Source organism: Castor canadensis, chromosome 1 (assembly GCF_047511655.1).
Source record: "Castor canadensis chromosome 1, mCasCan1.hap1v2, whole genome shotgun sequence".
Taxonomy (NCBI): domain Eukaryota; kingdom Metazoa; phylum Chordata; class Mammalia; order Rodentia; family Castoridae; genus Castor; species Castor canadensis.
In genome coordinates, this window is record NC_133386.1 from 17,311,198 (window position 1) to 17,330,339 (window position 19,142).

The 19,142-nt window shown below is 43.4% G+C and overlaps 1 protein-coding gene across 4 annotated transcripts in view; it reads right to left on the minus strand.

Annotated features, from left to right (window-relative positions):
- Positions 1–19,142, minus strand: part of Sash1 (SAM and SH3 domain containing 1) — a 280,149-nt gene that overhangs the window by 125,625 nt on the left and 135,382 nt on the right. For all 4 annotated transcript variants that reach the window (XM_074072429.1, XM_074072428.1, XM_074072427.1 and 1 more), the window contains exon 2: positions 742–870. In XM_074072429.1, coding sequence (XP_073928530.1) covers positions 742–870 — 129 coding nt within the window. The remainder of the gene's footprint in view (positions 1–741; positions 871–19,142) is intronic.

Below are 19,142 nucleotides of genomic sequence, written 5' to 3' on the forward strand. Positions count from 1 at the left end.
TGCATATGGACTACAGAGCACTCTTAAATCATTTACTTACTATTTATCATATGCAAGTCCAAATGTGCCACTAATTACAATCACAGAAGTCTTTACAGAGCAGCTAAATGAATTGTCCCTCAGTGAGAGAAGAGAACAGAGTCAAGCACAAGATGGTGACTGGCCTGGAAGAAGAGCTGTTATTATACTTTATTAAGTGTTAAGTAAAAAAGCAGGAAATGATTTTTTAACACATACACAGGAGGACTGTACTGAAGATTTTAAAATGTCCAGAAAAACACTGAAAGACCTCTAAACACCCACATTAGTAGTCAGATATTATGGGTGATTTCTTGCTTTTTTAAATTTTATTTTATTTTTTAAAAAACAGAAGAAAGAAGGAAAGACCTTGCCTTTGGTATTTGAGTCGGTAAAGGTGTAGTGCACACCAGTCAATAGTAAAAACATCTTTTCCCCTTAAAATTAAAAAAGAAAAATAGCAAATGTAGCCTTTTAATGATGACAAAAATGTGGTTACCTATTGCCCCAACCCACCCTCATTCAGCTTAACACCTGCAGAAAAAAAGCATTGGTCCTTTGGGAATCTAATTTTTTTTATGGTACACTAGGACAGCAGCCTGCAGCCTGGTGCTCTGGGACTGGCTAGGACTGTCAGAAGGACCACAGGCTGGCCGACCAGGAGCCCCAGTGCAAACCACCCGCTCAGCAGAGCACAGCACATGCCCAGAGCCACTCACTCACCACATCCAGGTCCTGGGAAACACGCCGCTTCCGCAGCTCCTCCATCCTCTCGCACACGTCAGAGATGCAGGTGTTGTAATAATCTGCGTACTGCTGCGCCAGGTCGTCAATGTTTCCCAGTGAACCATCCTGACAGGGAAGAGGGAGGGGAGCAAGAGACAGGAAAAGAACAAAGGTGGTCAGGTCAGTTTACCTGGGAAAAACCCCATGCCATCTGATCAACCTCCACACAGCGTCTCCAGGAATAATGGTGGATATTTACTACCTGGTGGACATGTGCCAGGCTGTTTTATGTGTGAGATCTCACTCTCAGGACACACTCTGAGATGAGACCTGTTTCTCACTGTCCCAATGGGCACACGGTAGCTCAGAGAAGATGAGTGATTGTCACCAGATCCCAGGGCTATCTATCAAGCAAAGAATAGGTTCCCCACTGGGCAACTTGGGGCCAAAGTCAAGGTCACCAGCCCATACCTCTTTGCCTGAGTGTGGGGCTAAGAGAGGAGGTGCCAGGAAAGAGCTTTTAGCAAGGGCACGGTAACAGGATCCCCAATCCCTAATTGTGGCCTAATTCTTGTCTCCCAGGAAGCTTCTAGAGACAGATGCCAGGCCTCCTCCAGAAACTCTGATTGGAGCCCAAGAAGTCTGAACTCCATGTTGACCGCTGCATTTGGGGCATAATGCCTGCCTTCCCCAAGACCCTTGAAACCTTAGTCGTTAGTGTGTTTATATTCATTATTCATTGTTGTAGTCATTAATATTCATATTATTCATTAGACTTATTATGCATTCATCAGTCCAAATACAAGGGCAAGAGCACATGTTACAAGTTCACCTAAATAAATAAGTAAACATGTCACTTGTCTCTTCCTGGAAGTGACTGCCCAGGTTGTTACTCTGAGTTTACACCCAGCTCTGCTGCCTCTCTGGTTAAGTGGCCTCAGGCTCATTTCTCAACCTCATGGTGACACTGGAGTAGTAACAGCCCCACCTCACAGTGGGTACTGATAAAGCAGCATGCGCGTGTGTGAGGCACAGACTGCTAGGCACTGAGTAAGTGTGCAGCCTTATGTAGCCCCAACACCTCGGCAAAATGGTATTGGCACTGTAGTTTTCCCTGAGGGCAGACACAGAGCTGTCCTCAGTGCATGTCTGAACACACAGAGAGGATGACAGAAATCTCTTGTGCCTTTGTGTGGTATACATTCTTCTATCACGTCCTCCATTCAGAAAGACACTCTATCTCTCAACCTGTCCTCCCTTTGGTAGGAATAAATGACTTTACCAAGACAGCCAAGTAACATGGTTTTGCCAAGACAATCAAGGAAAATGGAACTTTTAAACAACCTAAACGTGGTACTCATTTTCCACATGACAGACTGGCCACTGACCCTCATCCACAGCAACACGTCCACCACTGTGAACAGCCCTAGGTGCAAGAGAGGCTGGGGATTCCAATTCTCCCAAAGCCTCTCTGCTGCTAACACCTCAGCCCTGGTCAGGCAGCCTGGGTCAGAGCAAGCGATCACCTCACCCCATTTCTGCATTCCCTGATTTTAGGAACTGGGGGAAGAGAGAAACAGAAACCGAGAGAAATGATTTTCTAGAAGCTTTGTTCCTTTCCCACATGTTCTGTGTTTAAGGAAAGTGCTTCAAAGTTCCCAGCGCAGAGCATCTTTGAACATTTGAACATGTCCAGGCAAAAGTCGTTGTCTCTCTGCAGTCGGTCTGTCTGAGAAGGCAGGCGAGACACAACACATGAGGTGAGAGCCCATCCTCCCCTTTCAGAAGTCCACTGCCAAGTTTCCAGTAGGGAAGTAACAGTGGGCAAGACAGGAATCTTCTGCAGACCCCTGTGGGCCTGCACAAGGCAGTTCTCTGCTGGCCTAGAGGAGGAAAAATGCCTGAAAACAGAATCTCTGGGGAGAGAGGGAGTCAGACAAGAATACCTTAAGATGGGGTTCCTGAAATATAGCATGCTAGTCAAATCAAGATCTTGAGGACTGCCCTGACTCGTCTCAGAGCGACCATACCTGCACAAGCCCAGCACCAATATAGACCTCCAGCTTCTGTGCCTGTCTCCTTCCCCACCTGCCCTCGATGCCAGGAGCTTGCTAAGCAGAGAGCTGACCAGGTCTCCCTCCACCGAGAGCCTTCTATGCCACCCTGTAAAATCAACCCCAAAAGTACCAGCCTAGTTATGGGTCCCCTTCACCTCTAGTCTCTATTCCCAACAAGATCAAGAAAGGTAGCTGAGGCCTGCAGGAGCCAGATGGCAACAGGCACCAGCCTCCAGAAGTGAAGGATGCACAACTCAGGTCTTCACCCCACCACTGCAGCCCCACCACCTCCGACCCCTCATCTCTCCCCCCCGACACACATCCAGCTCCTGGGAGGTCAAGGTGGGCATCCACACTGCCCCAGGAAGTACCTGGGCAGTTGTTCAGATGAGAGGAACTGGTTGACTTTTGACATCAGGGCATTGGCCTTCTATTAACCTACAGAAATTTGTTTCTTACACTTCAAAGAAACAGCCCTCGCCATCCATATTCACTGCAGTAGATACTACAATGAGTATCTTTTATATGTTGTTGGCTTTTTTTTCCCCTGGTACTGGGATTTGAACTCGGGGCCTAGTGCTTGGCTATACCATTTAAGCCACAACTGCAGTCTTTTTTTTTTTTTGCTTTAGTTACTTTTCAGATAGGGTCTTACAGTTTTGCCCAGGGCTAGCCTAGAACCATGAGCCTCCCAATGTCTACCTGCTGAGTAGCTTGGATTACAGGTGTGAGCCAGGGTGCCAGACCTGAACAGCTCCTGTTTTCTTAGCATGTGCCAGAAATGACAAAGAAATACCCTTCTCTTTTATAACAACTGTTCCTGAAAATACATTTTCATGCATCACATCCCAGGTCCCCATGATAACCCGGACCCTGGAAGACTCTGGGCTCTTCAGAGTTGTCTTGATCTCTCTGCAGGTGATTCAGAAACTTCTGAGTTCACCCTAGGTAAACAACATACATGTTTGCTACCAAGCAATTGAGCTTGCTAACGGGGTCATATCTCATGTGTTCCCTGCGGCTCACTGCTCTTGAATGGAAATCATCCCTGGCTTGGTCATGCAGAGGTGTCTAGTTGTACTGTCTATACTACAACACTGTATTTGGAATCCTGGCTTCTCTCAAAAATGACCAGCTTCTCACACTTGTGAACTGTGTGACCTGTCACAACTGAGTGTTCTTGGGCCAGTGGAAGCCAGCAGAAAATATTACAATCAATTATTTATATAACTATGTTCAAGCTACTTTTTTCTCCTCTCAGATGTCCTGGGGACACCTTCGAAGTCACCTCTTCAGTTGTTTTCAATCTCCTGCCTTTTTTTCTACTTACTATTACAAAAATGTAATTTTCTATTCCATTCCAAATCCCTCAAAACTCCCCCAACAATTTGGGGATTTGAAAAACATACCTGTTGCTCATGAGGAAGACAACAGTTGTTCAACTCAAGTCAGGCCAGAGACAGCCAATATTTCACGCCCCCAGGACGGTGCCTTAGCCACTCCTCACGTAGTGCTCAGCAGGTAATAATTTACGGTGGGGTGGACAGCTGCCCCTAAGGATCCCATATCACCTTCCAGATGTGCAGTGAGTTCCCATAATTACCACTTTCATCCATTTTGATGATTTAAATGTCAAGAAAGAAAGGCAAAAGAATTTGTTTTAAAATGTAGATCTTGTCTGCCACCCCTCCCCCTGCCAAAAAATCTTTTATGTCCCAATAAATGGCACCACTAAACTACCTGGTGATTTTCTCTTCCTCCATTCAAACTCCAGACTCTTAAAAGAAGAAAAATAATAATGACAAAGGAAGAGGAAGGAAACTTCAGGAGATGATGAATGTTTATGGCCTCGATGATATCAATGGTATAACTTATCCCCAAATTGTCAATTGTATACATTACACATGGCTTTTCTGAGTCCATAATATAAAAGTCCATCTTCTTTTGTGCACTCGTGCATATGTGTGAGTCCATCATATAAAAGTCCATAAGCTTGCACGCGTGCATGTGTGTGTGTGTGTGTGTGTGTGTGTGTGTGTGTGTTAAACTCCATGTTCTTTCAAAACTATCTAGCAACCTCTGCATCATTTTTATCCAGCTTGTTCTTATTTGAGATAGGTAAGATCTACTCAGGGAAAATATTTACTCCCACTAAATGTATTTTCAATCTGATTCTGTAGGGAATTTGATTAATGCAGCTGATGTTTCAACAGTACCACACTTACTCCATCTTTCTCTGGGGGAATCTGAAGCCAGTGTCTGACTCTACACCCACAATGCCAGTGTCAAGCAGGACCAATGTTCTAAAATCAACTTGTAGCTATGATACAACTTGAAACCATCTCTACATACTCTAACAAATGGCACTGTCAGAATACTGAAGTAGATTCTTTAAGGTATTCAAAGTTTGTGGTCTAGAGTTTATAATTTGCCTAATCTGTTTCACTTCTTTCTTTTTTTTCCTCCTTGGTTCTCATGCCCTAGGTTAAAGCAATTATTAGTCCAAATTCAGGAACAGAGGGAAGCCTATTTCCTCAAAAGATTTTTTTTAAAGGAGATTGTGCAATTTTGAGTCACATTATCATTGTACAGGAATTTTCCCATCCCTGTCTTTAAAAAGAAGAAGAAAAAATACAAGCAAATTCAAAATCTCCTTCCTTTTCTATTACAGAACTAGGTCACAGCACAATTCCTATGGCCGTCCACTGCACTTGGTACAATTAAACCTTTGGCCCCACTACCAGGTCAGCTCAGGGCAAGCCCAACTTGTGTAACTGTCCCAAGGTCATAGGGCACATCTTTTATACAACCAATATAAAAATATGGGACAAAGCACTTTGAACCAAACAGTTCAGTGGGACAAAATGCATTTCTCTCAATAATTGGTTCACCAGAATTTCTGAGATTTATCCCAGTACACTTCTGTCTCTGGAAAACATGAAAACTCAAGAGTACTATGAAAACAGAAGGCAAGTATACAGTTATTTTTGCTCTCTGAAAACACCAGGAGACAATGTAATCTATTCTATGCAAATTATACACAAATGAACTGTGGTCTTGGTATTTTATGTATCTATAAAGAAGGAACCCCAAGGGAACACCCAAATGTGTTGCTGTAGATTGCAGGAAAGAAAGGGAACAGACTCCTAACTCATTCATTGTTTGTCTTCTGTCCTTATAAGTACATATACAATATATTTTATGTAATATGAATTACATGTTATGTTTATATTGCTCCTTGCTGTTCTGGAGAGGGTTGGAGGGGTGTGTGTGTGTGTGTGTGTGCTTGTGTACACACACTCCACAAGCCAAATCCATTAAAAGAAATCACTACAATACAACAAAGTCAAGCTGATTTGTGGAATGACTTTCACAATGTATTTTCATTCTTAATTAGCTTGCTTAAAGATTATGAGGTGATAAACACTTCCAGCAACCTTGCAGGTAAAATTGCTACAAGCATAAAAAAGAACTTAATTTTGGTTTCCTTGTTCAGCCTCATCGACTCTGTGCACTGTCACTGTTAGTACCAGCTCAGTCATCCCATCTCATCCCATTATTTTGGAGAAATTCATTGAATGTAGAATAATTTATCTCAAATATTTTTCTCTAAGGTATCATTTCCAGCATTTCCACAGATGGTTTCAACTGGAATACATTTAAGGAAAAAATTTAATGCATAACAACTAAAAGCATACACTAAAGGGACAGTATGAGGTCATGCTGATGGCAAGGGTGGCCCTGGAGGCGACTTGCCCACATGGCGGGAGGCCGAGGAGGGCTGACTTCATACCTTCCATTCCCCACTCCAAAAACTCCCACAACTTGTCAAAGCCTGTGTGTAATTCTCACCTTGGCAAATGTGGTCACAGTGACCATAGACCTACTACTGTGCATGGGTGTATCCCAGTGAACGCAAATCCACTCCTAAAAAAAATGAATGGCCTCACACGAGGCCAGACTGACCACTCCTTCCCACAGCTCTGTTAGCTCCCAACTTTAGAGCTGTGGGCTTCAACTATCTGGTGAAAAAAAAAAATCAGAGAAAAAATGGGGGCATAGAACTTGCTCAACAAATGTATAATTTATTTATTAATATATTTTATAATCTATATCTTATATGTTATATTTACTTTTGAGAACTTATTAATATCAATTCAATCTGTCTATAACTATAATTACTTACGTTAAAAATACGCAAGGGGCAGGGGGGTGGAGGGTAGAGCACTTGCCTAGCATTCATTCACAAAGTCGCAAGACCCTGTGTTCCATTCCAGCACTGCAAAAGCAACCACTGAAAAATAAGACACCAGTGAATGTGAATCCAGGTGCTGCCTCGTGCCCACAAGGTAGGCCAACAGACCAGTGACACCATGTGCGAGCCCATGGCCTGGCAACCTTCACCTCCTTTCAGATTCTAAAACATGGCTGTTGCTGAGCCACTTCCTGCTTCGAAATCTCACACAAGCTATCTCTGGTGGCCCTCAATAACCTTGGAAACACACTGGGAAGGGTCCACAGAGGGTCTTAAAATGAATTTTGACATTTAGGACCAGCATTTACTTAATTGACATTGCACAATGTAGTTAAGCACAGCATACTTGTAATCCCAGCACGTGGAAGGCTAAGACAGTGTGGTCCAAATAGCAAGAACCTGTGTGGAAGGAAGGAAGGAAGGAAGGAAGGGAGGGAGGGAGGGAGGGAAGGAGAGAAAGCCCCAGTAGAATCACCTTTGCCTCTCATGTCCCTCCCTTAGTTCCAACAGTCTGCTTGACCCTAGAATGCAAAAGTCTTTATTGAGATTTTCAGCAAAAATGTTACTACCAAAATCTCATGCATGAGCTAGTAACCACTATGGACCTGTTGAGAATGAATTTAAAGCTTAGTCTAAGTATGAACAAACTCAGTTTACTGGCCATGGGACAGAGAAGCTAAATGGCATGGAAAAAAGCCCTACTGAGCTGGTGTGGCTCAGTGGTAGAGCACTTGCCTGGAATGTGTGAGACTCTGGGTTCCACCCCAGCATTGAAAGGAAGGATGGGTGGAAAGAAGTGAGGGAGGGAGGGAGAGGGGAAGGATGGAGGGAGGGAAGAAGGAATGAGGGAGAGAGGGAAAGAAACAATTCCATTTATACTGGCACCACCTCCACCTTCCCATCCACTGGCACCTCTGAGTATCACGTTGAGTATCATGTTGATTGCCAAGTATGAAGAAGAAAGTGACAATGACTACAAGTTTTGCTCTTCCATCGTCAACAGTTTAAAGGGTATTTCACTAATTCAAATAAAATGTACTGAACACCTACTGCCTTCCAGATGCTGTGCTCGGTGCTAAGTATGAAATATACGAAATCAAGAAATCAAATGCTTATTATTACTAGACAGAAAAGCAAAGTGCATCACTTGGTTTATTTTAACGCAGTTGGATGGTAAGTTATGGGACTTGTTGAAGAGAATTATTAAGCTGTATGTATAACGTAAATTTGGGATTAAAAGTTCTGAAAGAGCTATGAGTGGCAGGAACCCTAAGATCTTAAAAATGCAGAGACATGATCATCTGCTTTTAAAAAGTACAAGTATAGACCCAGGCTCAAAACAGACATTTGGATTTAGCAGATGGCAATTTTAGATTGAGCCCATTTCCCACTTCTAAACTGCTCTGAGCTTAAGATTCGCAGATTTGGAAAAAAACAGCACAATTGGTTGGGTGGGAATAAAGTCACAGTTTTACACAGATGGGATAAGCATGAATCATGCTTTGTGTTTTCTCAGGCTGCCTTTGGCACACCAACCTGAGGATGTGGGCATTTTCATGAAGTATTGGACCAATCAAGATCTGACTGGGAAAAGGAGATCTAGGATATTCTTAGGATTCTGTACATTAATCTCAGAAGAACCCTGAAATTTCTGGCAATGTAGTGAAACAATTCAATATTCAAGTGTAGTGAGCTTTTTGAAAACTATATTCTGTCGTAGCAAGAGCAAAAAGGTGTGATCCCTGTATGGAATCAGACTGGCCTTGACGCTGCCTGATTTCCTCCTATCTCTCCACAGAACCACTGGTAAGTGAGACACAGCAGCCCAGACAACTCAATCAAACTTGACTGGTACTTGTCACTAAAGCTAATTCAGCTGTTTCTTGGTGTAGCTGCCAAAACTCAACATTTAAAAAAAAAACTAAATGGTCATTGCATGGTCCCTGACCTTCTGCATCAGTATAAACCATTCATCCCCCATGTCACATGCAAATAGCTTGACCTGGTGTCTGGATCTGCTTCAGAATCCTTGGGTCAAGATGAAATGAGATTAGTCGTGGTTTAAATTCTACTGGTAGAACATGTTCTTAAACATGTCCTCTCTGCTCTTACAAACATTTGTAAATTTCCCACTGTAAAGAGGTTTTAAAAGGAGGCTTTTGCCAGGTGCAGGTGGCTCACTCCTATAATCCTAGCTACTCAGGAGGCAGAAATCAGGAGGATCGCAGTTCGAAGCCAGCCTGGGCAAATAGTTCGCAAGACCCTATCCCAAAAAACCCTATCACAAAAAATTGGGTTGGTGGAGTGGCTCGAGGTGAAGGCCCTGAGTTCAAGCCCCAATACCGGAAAAAAAAAAATGGAGCTTTTATATGTTTATGTGTTTGTTGTCACTAAGAGAACAAAAAAACAAACAAAGAAAGCTTTGGCCAGGACTTCTTGATTTTTACAACATACCTAATATTTAAGCAGATGCCTGAGAAATAGCTGTCCAGTGTCTGCATGAGTGAATGGAGGGCAGTAGAACTGATGTCTCTCCTTGAGATTGTGCAATTACCAATTGAGACTTCCCCCTAAAAGCAGCATTTTGATATATAATGGGAATCGTTTAGTCAGTCCTTGTTCCCACTGACCTTACACCCATAAAACAGCCTCGTGAGTGAGAGAACGAAAGAGGAACTATGTCATAGAAACTGTGACAAGTGGACAAGTGAAAAACTGAGGGAGGAGGCAGGAAATGTGGCTGCAGACAGAAGGGACAACTGTAATTTTTTTGCTTTGGGAGACAGTCTAACCTGTTCCAAGATGACGAGCTACTTTGGGTGGCTAAAGAGTTAGACTGCAGAGGTATGGCAGGACAGGAAGGGGAAGGAACCCAGCTTTTGGGCTTCTTTGTGGATTCAATGGCCATAGACTTAATCTAGGAGACACAGTGAAAGCACTTTGCTGGAAAGAAACATTGAATTCCATGTCATACGCCTCACTGACAACTAAATCAAAGAGATTTGGAAAGCAGTGACCCTGATTTCATTAACTTTGCATTCCACATAAAAACCTCAACATAGAACTCTCAGCTGGAACCTGTGAATCAATAGTAACTTGCCCCTCACCCACTAGAAACTCCTGCTAACAAATGGGGAATGGATCCAGGAAGCCCATCTTGTCCTTGCCAGGCTCTCCTCTATTATATCTCTGTCCAGTTATGAAACCATGAATGCAGCTGACCCCAATAAAGTGGCCCTGGAGAACCATCACCAGTGTGCACCCCTGTGATCCCTGGCAGGGCCACCTTTGCCATAGAAAAGACTGCAGCTTCTCAACAGTGAAGACAAGGTCAAAAGCTGCTAGAGATTAGTCCATTTTCTAGGTTCGGCCTCACTCAATCAGGAAAAGAAAAGCTGAACAGAATAAGGGCCGCCCACATGAGGAAGAACCAGGCAGCCCCTAGGAACTTAGTCTGCGGGTTAGGTGGTCTTGCATTTAACTCTATTTGACTGTTACTAGCTGGGGATCCAGAGTTAGATATTTAACCTTGTGCAGTCTCTTCTTCCTCGTCTGCAAAACGGCAATGACACTGCTACCCCACAGGCTCTAATGGGGCCCAATGAAATAAATCTGTGCACCTTTAGCAGTGCACCTAGTTCACCTTTAGCAGGGCACCTAGTACACCTTTAGCAGTGCACCTAGTACACCTTTAGCAGTGCACCTAGTACACCTTTAGCAGGGCACCTAGTACACCTTTAGCAGTGCACCTAGTTCACCTTTAGCAGTGCACCTAGTTCACCTTTAGCAGGGCACCTAGTACACCTTTAGCAGGGCACCTAGTACACCTTTAGCAGGGCACCTAGTACACCTTTAGCAGGGCACCTAGTACACCTTTAGCAGTGCACCTAGTTCACCTTTAGCAGGGCACCTAGTACACCTTTAGCAGTGCACCTAGTTCACCTTTAGCAGGGCACCTAGTACACCTTTAGCAGGGCACCTAGTACACCTTTAGCAGGGCACCTAGTACACCTTTAGCAGTGCACCTAGTTCACCTTTAGCAGGGCACCTAGTTCACCTTTAGCAGGGCACCTAGTTCACCTTTAGCAGGGCACCTAGTTCTCGGTAAGCACTCAGGAAGCTATCCTCCAACAGGAAGGCAAAAAGACTTCCTGTGATTTGATAGATCCAGGTTAAATCACACGGTGGGCATATATCCCAATTTGGTGTAAACAGAGACACCTAGAATTTCAATACAGAAAAGGGTATTCAATGGCTTAATTTTAAAGATGAATAAAAAGCATCCATTGGTTTTGAGTGACTTGTCTCAGCTGACAAGAAACCAAGCCTCTTAAACCACAGCACAGGAATTATTGATTTCTAAATATTTCTACCAGTTGCTGATAATTTTTAACTTGTTCGAGTCAGAGATCTTGTCGGAATTCAAAGCAGCTTCTTGTACCCAAAAGATTAAAGGAAAAAATCCCTTGTGTAGTGCGGCTAATTAAGGTCTCCATCTTCCCATATCCTGAGATAAAACAGCATTAAGAGTTTCAAAACAAAGACAGGCCATATTAAAAAGCCCTAAATACATCAGGAACATATGGGGCTGAATCCTCGGAACCCCACTCCCATCAGGCAGACCAGTAGGAAAACACACCCGGAAAGCCACTGGGTCCTCCCTGGACCAGGTGTGGTAAGAAAACAAATACAAGTGCAAACCAAGATCACAGAACACATGCACACTCCCTTTATGGTACGAGCAGCTAGACAGGCCCCAGTCTGAGGCTGAAGGGAAACCTGTTTGCTCCTATTTGCTGGGAAGTGTTTTAGAGTCCTTCATTCATGTGACACCAATCGGGTGACACCTTTCCAAAGTCAGGGAAAAACCAATTCAACTAGAAGCCTGGAAAAATGCCAAGGGATCCCAAAACAACTCTTTATGACACAACTAACCCTCTCCCAGCACATTCATGACACTTTCTCTTCTGACAAACTCTGTCACACTACAGCAATCAGTGTGCGAAGGATTCCATTCAGGAGCAAGAACCACGCCTCTGAATGTCGGCGATAGGCAAAATGTGTTGCTTTCATCCTGTACCACATTCTGACCTGTAATGTACAGATCATCTGATTTAGAGAACATTAGCTTCACAAAATTTCTCTTCCATACGTGATTATTATCTGTTGCTACACCTGTCTACACACGCAACGATATAAAATACAACATCCGACATGACAAACTTATTTCAGTTTCTTTGGGGATAAAAATTCTTTCCTCACCACATCATTTCCCCTCAAGATAATTCCAATTTTCATCACAAGAGACTTTTGCTTTTGCCAAGAATATAACGTGAAAGTTCTCTGAGGAGCATCGGAAGGAAGCACATGGATTTGTTCTAACTCTTAGATTTAAAACATCTTAGAAGTTGAGAGCGGAGAGGATTTGCTTTGTACTGCTTTCTCCACAAGGTGACAATGACTTGACAGTCATCTTATGTCTAAGAGAGCAAAAGAAACAACTGCAACAACACATCCATAGTGAATTCACATCGTTCTACCAAACCAATTATGGAAAGAATGAAAACATGCATTTTTTTCAATTTGTTCATGAGTGGGAATTCACTAACATCACACTGGCTTTACAGCAACATCTAATGTTTAAGTACCTACTGAATACTTTTTTGAAAGAGCAACTGATTTCACTGAATGAACATTTTGATCAACTGATCAGCCAAATCTTCTTGGTGAACAGTTGTACTAGTCAGATTTTGCTTGGACAAACCCACCTTTTTCCCATTTATGCTCTTGGGTTTACAATGAAGCAATCTCCTGCAAGGAAATACCAGCTAAGATGTGCCCAACAACCACCCAAACTTTTTGATGCTTTTTGATGGCCCTGTTAAAAAGGGCAATTCCACTTTCTTCTCTATAATGCGGATAGAGCAAATATTTTTATTTTAATTGTTAGCCGCTTTGTGGGGGAAAGCTACCAAGAAACCACATGTACTATTGACACATGTGTTTGTTTGTATTTGTTTTCCAGGTGTTTTTCCATTCACAAAGCACAGCATTCAGCAACTGCATTTTACACAAGAAATTCAGGACTGGGCTGGGCTCCCTCCCTCTGAACACAGCAGGTGGAGAGATTCTACCAGAACCTGAGTCAGACCACACCCCTCTGCACAGGACCCTTTCTCAAGCTCTGGTTTCACTAGTACTAAAAGCCACAGTCCCCATGAGGACCTCAACAGCAAGTCAAAGATGCATCATACCCACTCATGGCTCACTGTCCCCAACAGCAGCGGCCACCTTGTTAGTCCTCCAACACTCCATACCTTCTCAACCTGTCCAGAACTTTGAACTTGTCCTCTCTGTCTGCACTGCTACTCCCTTCACCCTCCCTCATCCCCTGAGGATGTTCCTCAGATACCCTCTTCTCAGGGGACTTCCCATCTAATGTTGCAGCCTCCTTCCCCAGCATATGTTGTCTCTAATCCCACTCTGTCTTACAGTTCTTACTGCTTTAGCCATCTAAAATAGTTTGCTTAGACTGGTAGAGTGGCTCAATTGGTAGAGCATCTGCCTAACAAGCATGAGGCCCTGAGTTCAAATCCCAGTGAAGCCAAAAAATAAAATAATTTCCTTATTACCTCTTTATGCTTTCTATTTGCTCCCTCTCCTAACTGAAGTGCCCAAGTCCAAGAGGACAGAGACTTTTCTAGGTTTTGTCAATGCCTAGCAAGTTCTCAGTATAAATGTACTGAGTGAATGAATGGATGAAAAGACAAACACCTAGTAGTAAATAAAATGATCAAGCAACAAGCACTGTGCCAGTTACTTTGCTTGGCAAACGAATATGAATAATTTATATATGGCTTTATGTTTTAATTTTCCTTTTAAGTAACATAGCTGCTCTTCAGTCCTCACACTTAAAAGTAACTACCAAGTTTTAACTTCTGAAACCTTCATGACTTCATTATAATTTAAAAAGCCAGCATTAACTCTGCCGGTGCCTAGTGTACATGCATCACCCTGTTCTTTGTATGGTTTCAAAAGAAGTAAATGGAAAAGAGTTCAAGGTGTTAATTACACAAGCTTATTAAAAACAATCCCCGAGAGGTGTCAGTTCTAACACTTAGCACTTTTATGTTTATGCAGTTTATTAGTTTGATACAAGTGAGAAAGTCCAATCAATAGGCATACTATTGCAAAATAGCCACTACCAAAGGAAAATTACTTCTCTCCATAGACGAGCTTATGAACTGCTCAAGTCTGAAAGTCTCAAAGTGAAAGGGCACAGCAGCAGAAACAGGTTTTCACATGCTTGGTTCCGGATTCATGGTGGGAAGATGGGTGCCTCCTCCTGCTACTGCAACTGAAGCAAGGAAACACACTATTCCATTTTGTAAGGAGTGAGGATTGTTTCAACACATTCTCTGTAGCAGGTCATAGATAAATTTTTTTGTATTACAATTAGAAACAAAGTTCTCTGAAAAACAGCTAGTGGGGAAAATGGTTCTGTTAATGAATATCCCAGAATAAGACCTTCTGACCTCCAAGCTCAAGCCAAGGCCACAAATGCAGGAAATAAAGATTCTTCACAGGCCACTTGAGTTAACTCCTCCAAGAAGCAGCTGGTACTTCCCACTCTGTGGGATCACAGAGGGTAGGTGTGTTGGAGCCCGGACAGTGGAAGACGCCCTGTTCCCCATCATGCCTTTCCTTGCTTTGAGCATCAGGAACCCAGAGGCAACCTGGCTCTGGGCCTAAGCTAAGGTTAGGTCTGTACCTACTTGCCTATAGACAAGGGCAGCCATGGGGCTTGGCATGATTCTGGGGTGAAAACACAGAAGGGTAACTTAGTCTCCATAGACAAAAATTCAGAAAATGCGTAAGGAGGCTGTCAAGTAATTTCAGCCTTACTTCATTTTCTCCTAAACATTAGCTCAATGGCATCACATCTTCCTCTTGGTGGCAAGGAAGTCCTTATAGGCAAAACACAAAGAGAGAGATTATACACTCCTGAAGAAGACACCATGCATGAGGCAGGTGGTGATACACTGCAACAATTCTTTTTCCATGATAAAAATTTCACTACTTCATCCTCATTTGGGAATAATTTATTAGTTTGGAACACATTTCTGAAAAGACACAAGACTCTAAATCCAAAGCAGAGAGAAAATTTAACAAGAGAAAATCAAGATGGCACAGTTAAAAGACAAGGAAAAGCCCAAGCTGAGACATTTCCACCCAGCGTGTTCAAGTAGATGTAAGTAAATTGAGGACTGGAGGGCTGGGCTATTTCAAAACTTTCCACAGATGGCTTCTGTACAAATTTCCTCCGGATTCCAAATCTTGCCAATTATCTTTAAATCTCTAATGACAGGTAATTCCCTACTTGTTTCTCAGAATTGCACTGGATTTAGTCCATATCCCAACAAAAGATGTACAAATGGACTTAAAAGACCACAGAATACTTTGTCTATAAGGGGACATCTGAGCAATTACTTGGTCTATCCTTCTACCCATCTTCACCTTTACCTTCCATTTACGAAAGGGAAAATACTTCTTGTTATTAACAAGTAATTTATCTGTCTGGGGGGTTTTTGTGGTTGTTGTTTTTTGGAGGGAATTATCTGGGGCATATTTGCCAAGGAATGGGAAGAACCAGTATTGTGAAATGGTTAAGATCCCTGGCTCTGACTTCAGGCCTTAAGTGAACTATCAAATTTCTTTGTGTCTTAGAGACAGACGGACCTGTCACACTAGCCAACACTGACAAACAAACAAGATGACACTCAGTGTCTTACACCCAGAACTCAATAAATGATAACTCTTACCATTAACAATTACCATTGCTGCTTATAATTTTATGCACTATCGTGACAAACTCTTATATTGTCTATCTTCAAAAATGTTTCTGCATAATAATGAAATCACCTTTGTCCAGGTAGAAAGAGTTCACATGTGTGAGCAGATAGTACTACAGGTAAAAACAGTATATAAAATTCCCAAAGATTCATGCTAAACCCTTCCCTTTACCTAGCAGAGGATGTAGCTGAGGGCAGACCCTCCTGTGCTGTGTAATCCTCAGTGTATGCAACATTTCTACCTTGCACAGGCTGGTTTCTAATTGCTTCACACATGCACACTCAGGTATTCTCAACATGGATCAGCTCCTGCTAAAATCTGAATGCTGAATGGCAGGTAAAGGTCCATGTGTTAAAGGCTTGGTTCTCAGCTTGGTACTACTGGAAGGGAGTGGAAACTTTAGGACCGGGAACCTAGTGAAAGCAAGTAAGGTCACTGGGGGCATGCCTTGAAAGGCACTTTGGGATCCCCACACCTTCCTATCTCTCTCTACTTCCCAGCTACATGAGATGAATAAAAAGGCCTCCTCCACTATGCATTGCCACCAAGATGTACTATGCCGCCACAGGCCCAAAGAAAGAGGGCCATGTGACCATGGACTAACGTCTCTACAACTGTGACCCAAAATAAACTTTTCTACCTTTTGATTACCTCGGGTATTTTGTCACAATAACAGAAAGCTAACACAGGTCTAGCAGGCCAATACATGAGACAGGTTCCTATCATGGTGACCCCACAAGGTCCCCACATGGTCGACATTTACTGAAAGCTTAACAGTTGAATGACTCTTTACTTCCCAGAGTAGGAGAGAACATGCAGCTTCATATATCATGGATGCCTTGACAATTATTTGTTTTTGTCCTATTTGGTCGAGTGTGTAAACAAGTTGAATACCTTCTTTTGAAGATTCCTGTATCTATTTGAGGCAGAAAATAGAATCTGTGGGGTGTGTGCATGTGTGCACACACTCGTGCATATGAGTGTACATGTGAGCTGGGGATGTTGGAAGGATGAGAATTAGGGGAGAAATTAATATTTTTGAACATCTATAGAACTATACTATGTGACAGGTATTTTTCTACATTATTTCACAGAAAACAGAGGAGACAATGTAGGTCTTACTAACTATACGAAACCAACAAGAACATAGACGTTCAAAGGTGACAAAGTTGTCTACCATGACATGGCTAATGAAGAGCAGATCCCAGGTTTCAAATCCATGTCTGTCTACTTCAAAATTCAACCTCACTACCCCAGGAGCATGGCCTCAGCTCAGCTGAGTACATAAGCAACTTAAACTACCTTACTGCTTATTTGAATGACAAAGCCAACTCCTGAGGCCTTCTATGAAGGAGCCTCCCATGGGGGTTGGCACCAGTGGTGGGAGGGGGGAGGATTTAAGGAAAGGGTTTGGGAGGGTGAATGTAATAGAAATATTACTTACTCATGTATGAAAATGGAAAAATGAGACCTGTTGAAACTATTCCAAGGATGAGGGGAAGAGGGATAAAGGAGAATGATGGAGGGGGTGAATTCAACTATGATATATTGTAAGAAGTTTGGTAAATGTCACAACGTACCCCCAATACAGCAATAATATAATATAAATAAATAAATAAATATAAATATAAAGAGTTACAGTATTCCTGAACTGCATACAGTATGCCTGGAACACAGCTGAATAATCCAGTTGACCACAGATGAGGATGAGGAAACACACGCCTGGGTATTTGGCCAGCCCAAACAAATTGTCACATCCTCGGATATATCATTTCTTCCTGAGGCCAAGCTCAAGGCTTGACCCACAGCCCTTGAGTGACCCCACCCAAGGCCCTGTGGGAAAAGCTGGGGCGCCAATTCTGATACAGCTGCTGCCCAAGACTCTGGCACAACCTCTGAGGGTGCCTCCTCTGGAGTCTGGTGCCAGGAAGCAGAAACTTAGTCCATCCCCCTGCCACCACCCCCCCACACACACACAAACACACACATTCCCCCAGCCCCATCTGGGCAGGAGAAGTAATTTAGAATGCATGGGTAGAAAGGGTGGACCCAGATACACAGCCAGGCTTGACCTCAGTGAAGCTGGGGTAAAGGAGGGTAGGACTGAGTGTCAGCACATCCTGGTCACCCCACCCGCCCACCCTCCCCGGGAAAGCTTCCTCAGGAAATCCTGAGCACTCCAGAGAAATGGGTAGCCTGGGTCTGAGGATGTAAACAGGAGCTGTGTGCTTTTGTTCTGTGTCCCTGTAGACCTGAGCGGGGCCTCTGGATCAGGAATTGTTTGACAGTGTTATAGCTAAGAAGAGGGCTGAGCAGTGGCTCAGAGGACTAGAATTTGTAAGTCCAGCATGTGCACAGCTGACTCGGCTGAAGACTGCTGGAGGACGGAGGTGTTCTCACCAGAACCACTAGCTTAGGAATGAAGACTTACAATACCAAAAGACACACCAAACTCTGACAGTGAGCTCTCATTCCGAAGAGCAAGATTCCCAGAATGTGAGCAGCTAGAGACCAAACTCCACAGTCAGGGTCATGGCCCCTGGTATTCCCACCAGAGAGCCTGGCACAAGGCAAATGCTCAATTACTATTTGTTGAATGAAGACATCTCCTCCCAGCCCACTCTTTGCCTGCACACAGACCACCCATACAAACCAAGACCACTGCCCAAAAGTTGCAAAAACAAAAATAAATAGGGAGAATGAGTAGAAAGAGTGTCTTGGGTTGGCTATATAGCTTGGTGGCAGAGTGACTGCCCAGCATGGACAAGGCCCTGAGTTTGATCAGTGCAAAATCAACAAATAAATATAGTGTTCTTTCCCCACACTCACCCCCCTTTTGCTCACATCAACTGTCCACCCATCCCCACCCTTATGACTGTGCTTGTCCTTACAGACTTTCTCAGACCAAGCGGTTGGTTCCCAAGTCCAGCCCCATCTCAAGAAGATGCGTCACCTGCCCCTCGTTGCTCAAAGCAGCAAAACAGGATTCAGATAAATGATCCCTCCTATGGTGGCTTAATAAAAATTCAGACTCCAGGGAGCCTGAAGGAACTGGTGTGTTCATTTTATCCTAATGTAGAAAACTGGGTCCCTCGCCCAACCCCTTCTTTCCCTGCCCATCTTTTGGTTCTCCCACCTCACCAGGTACAGAACAGAAAAGAACAGATGCTGTCAGCTGTTGATGCTGTCAGAGTGGATGGCAAGCTGCACCTGGTCATCACAGCCACCATCGA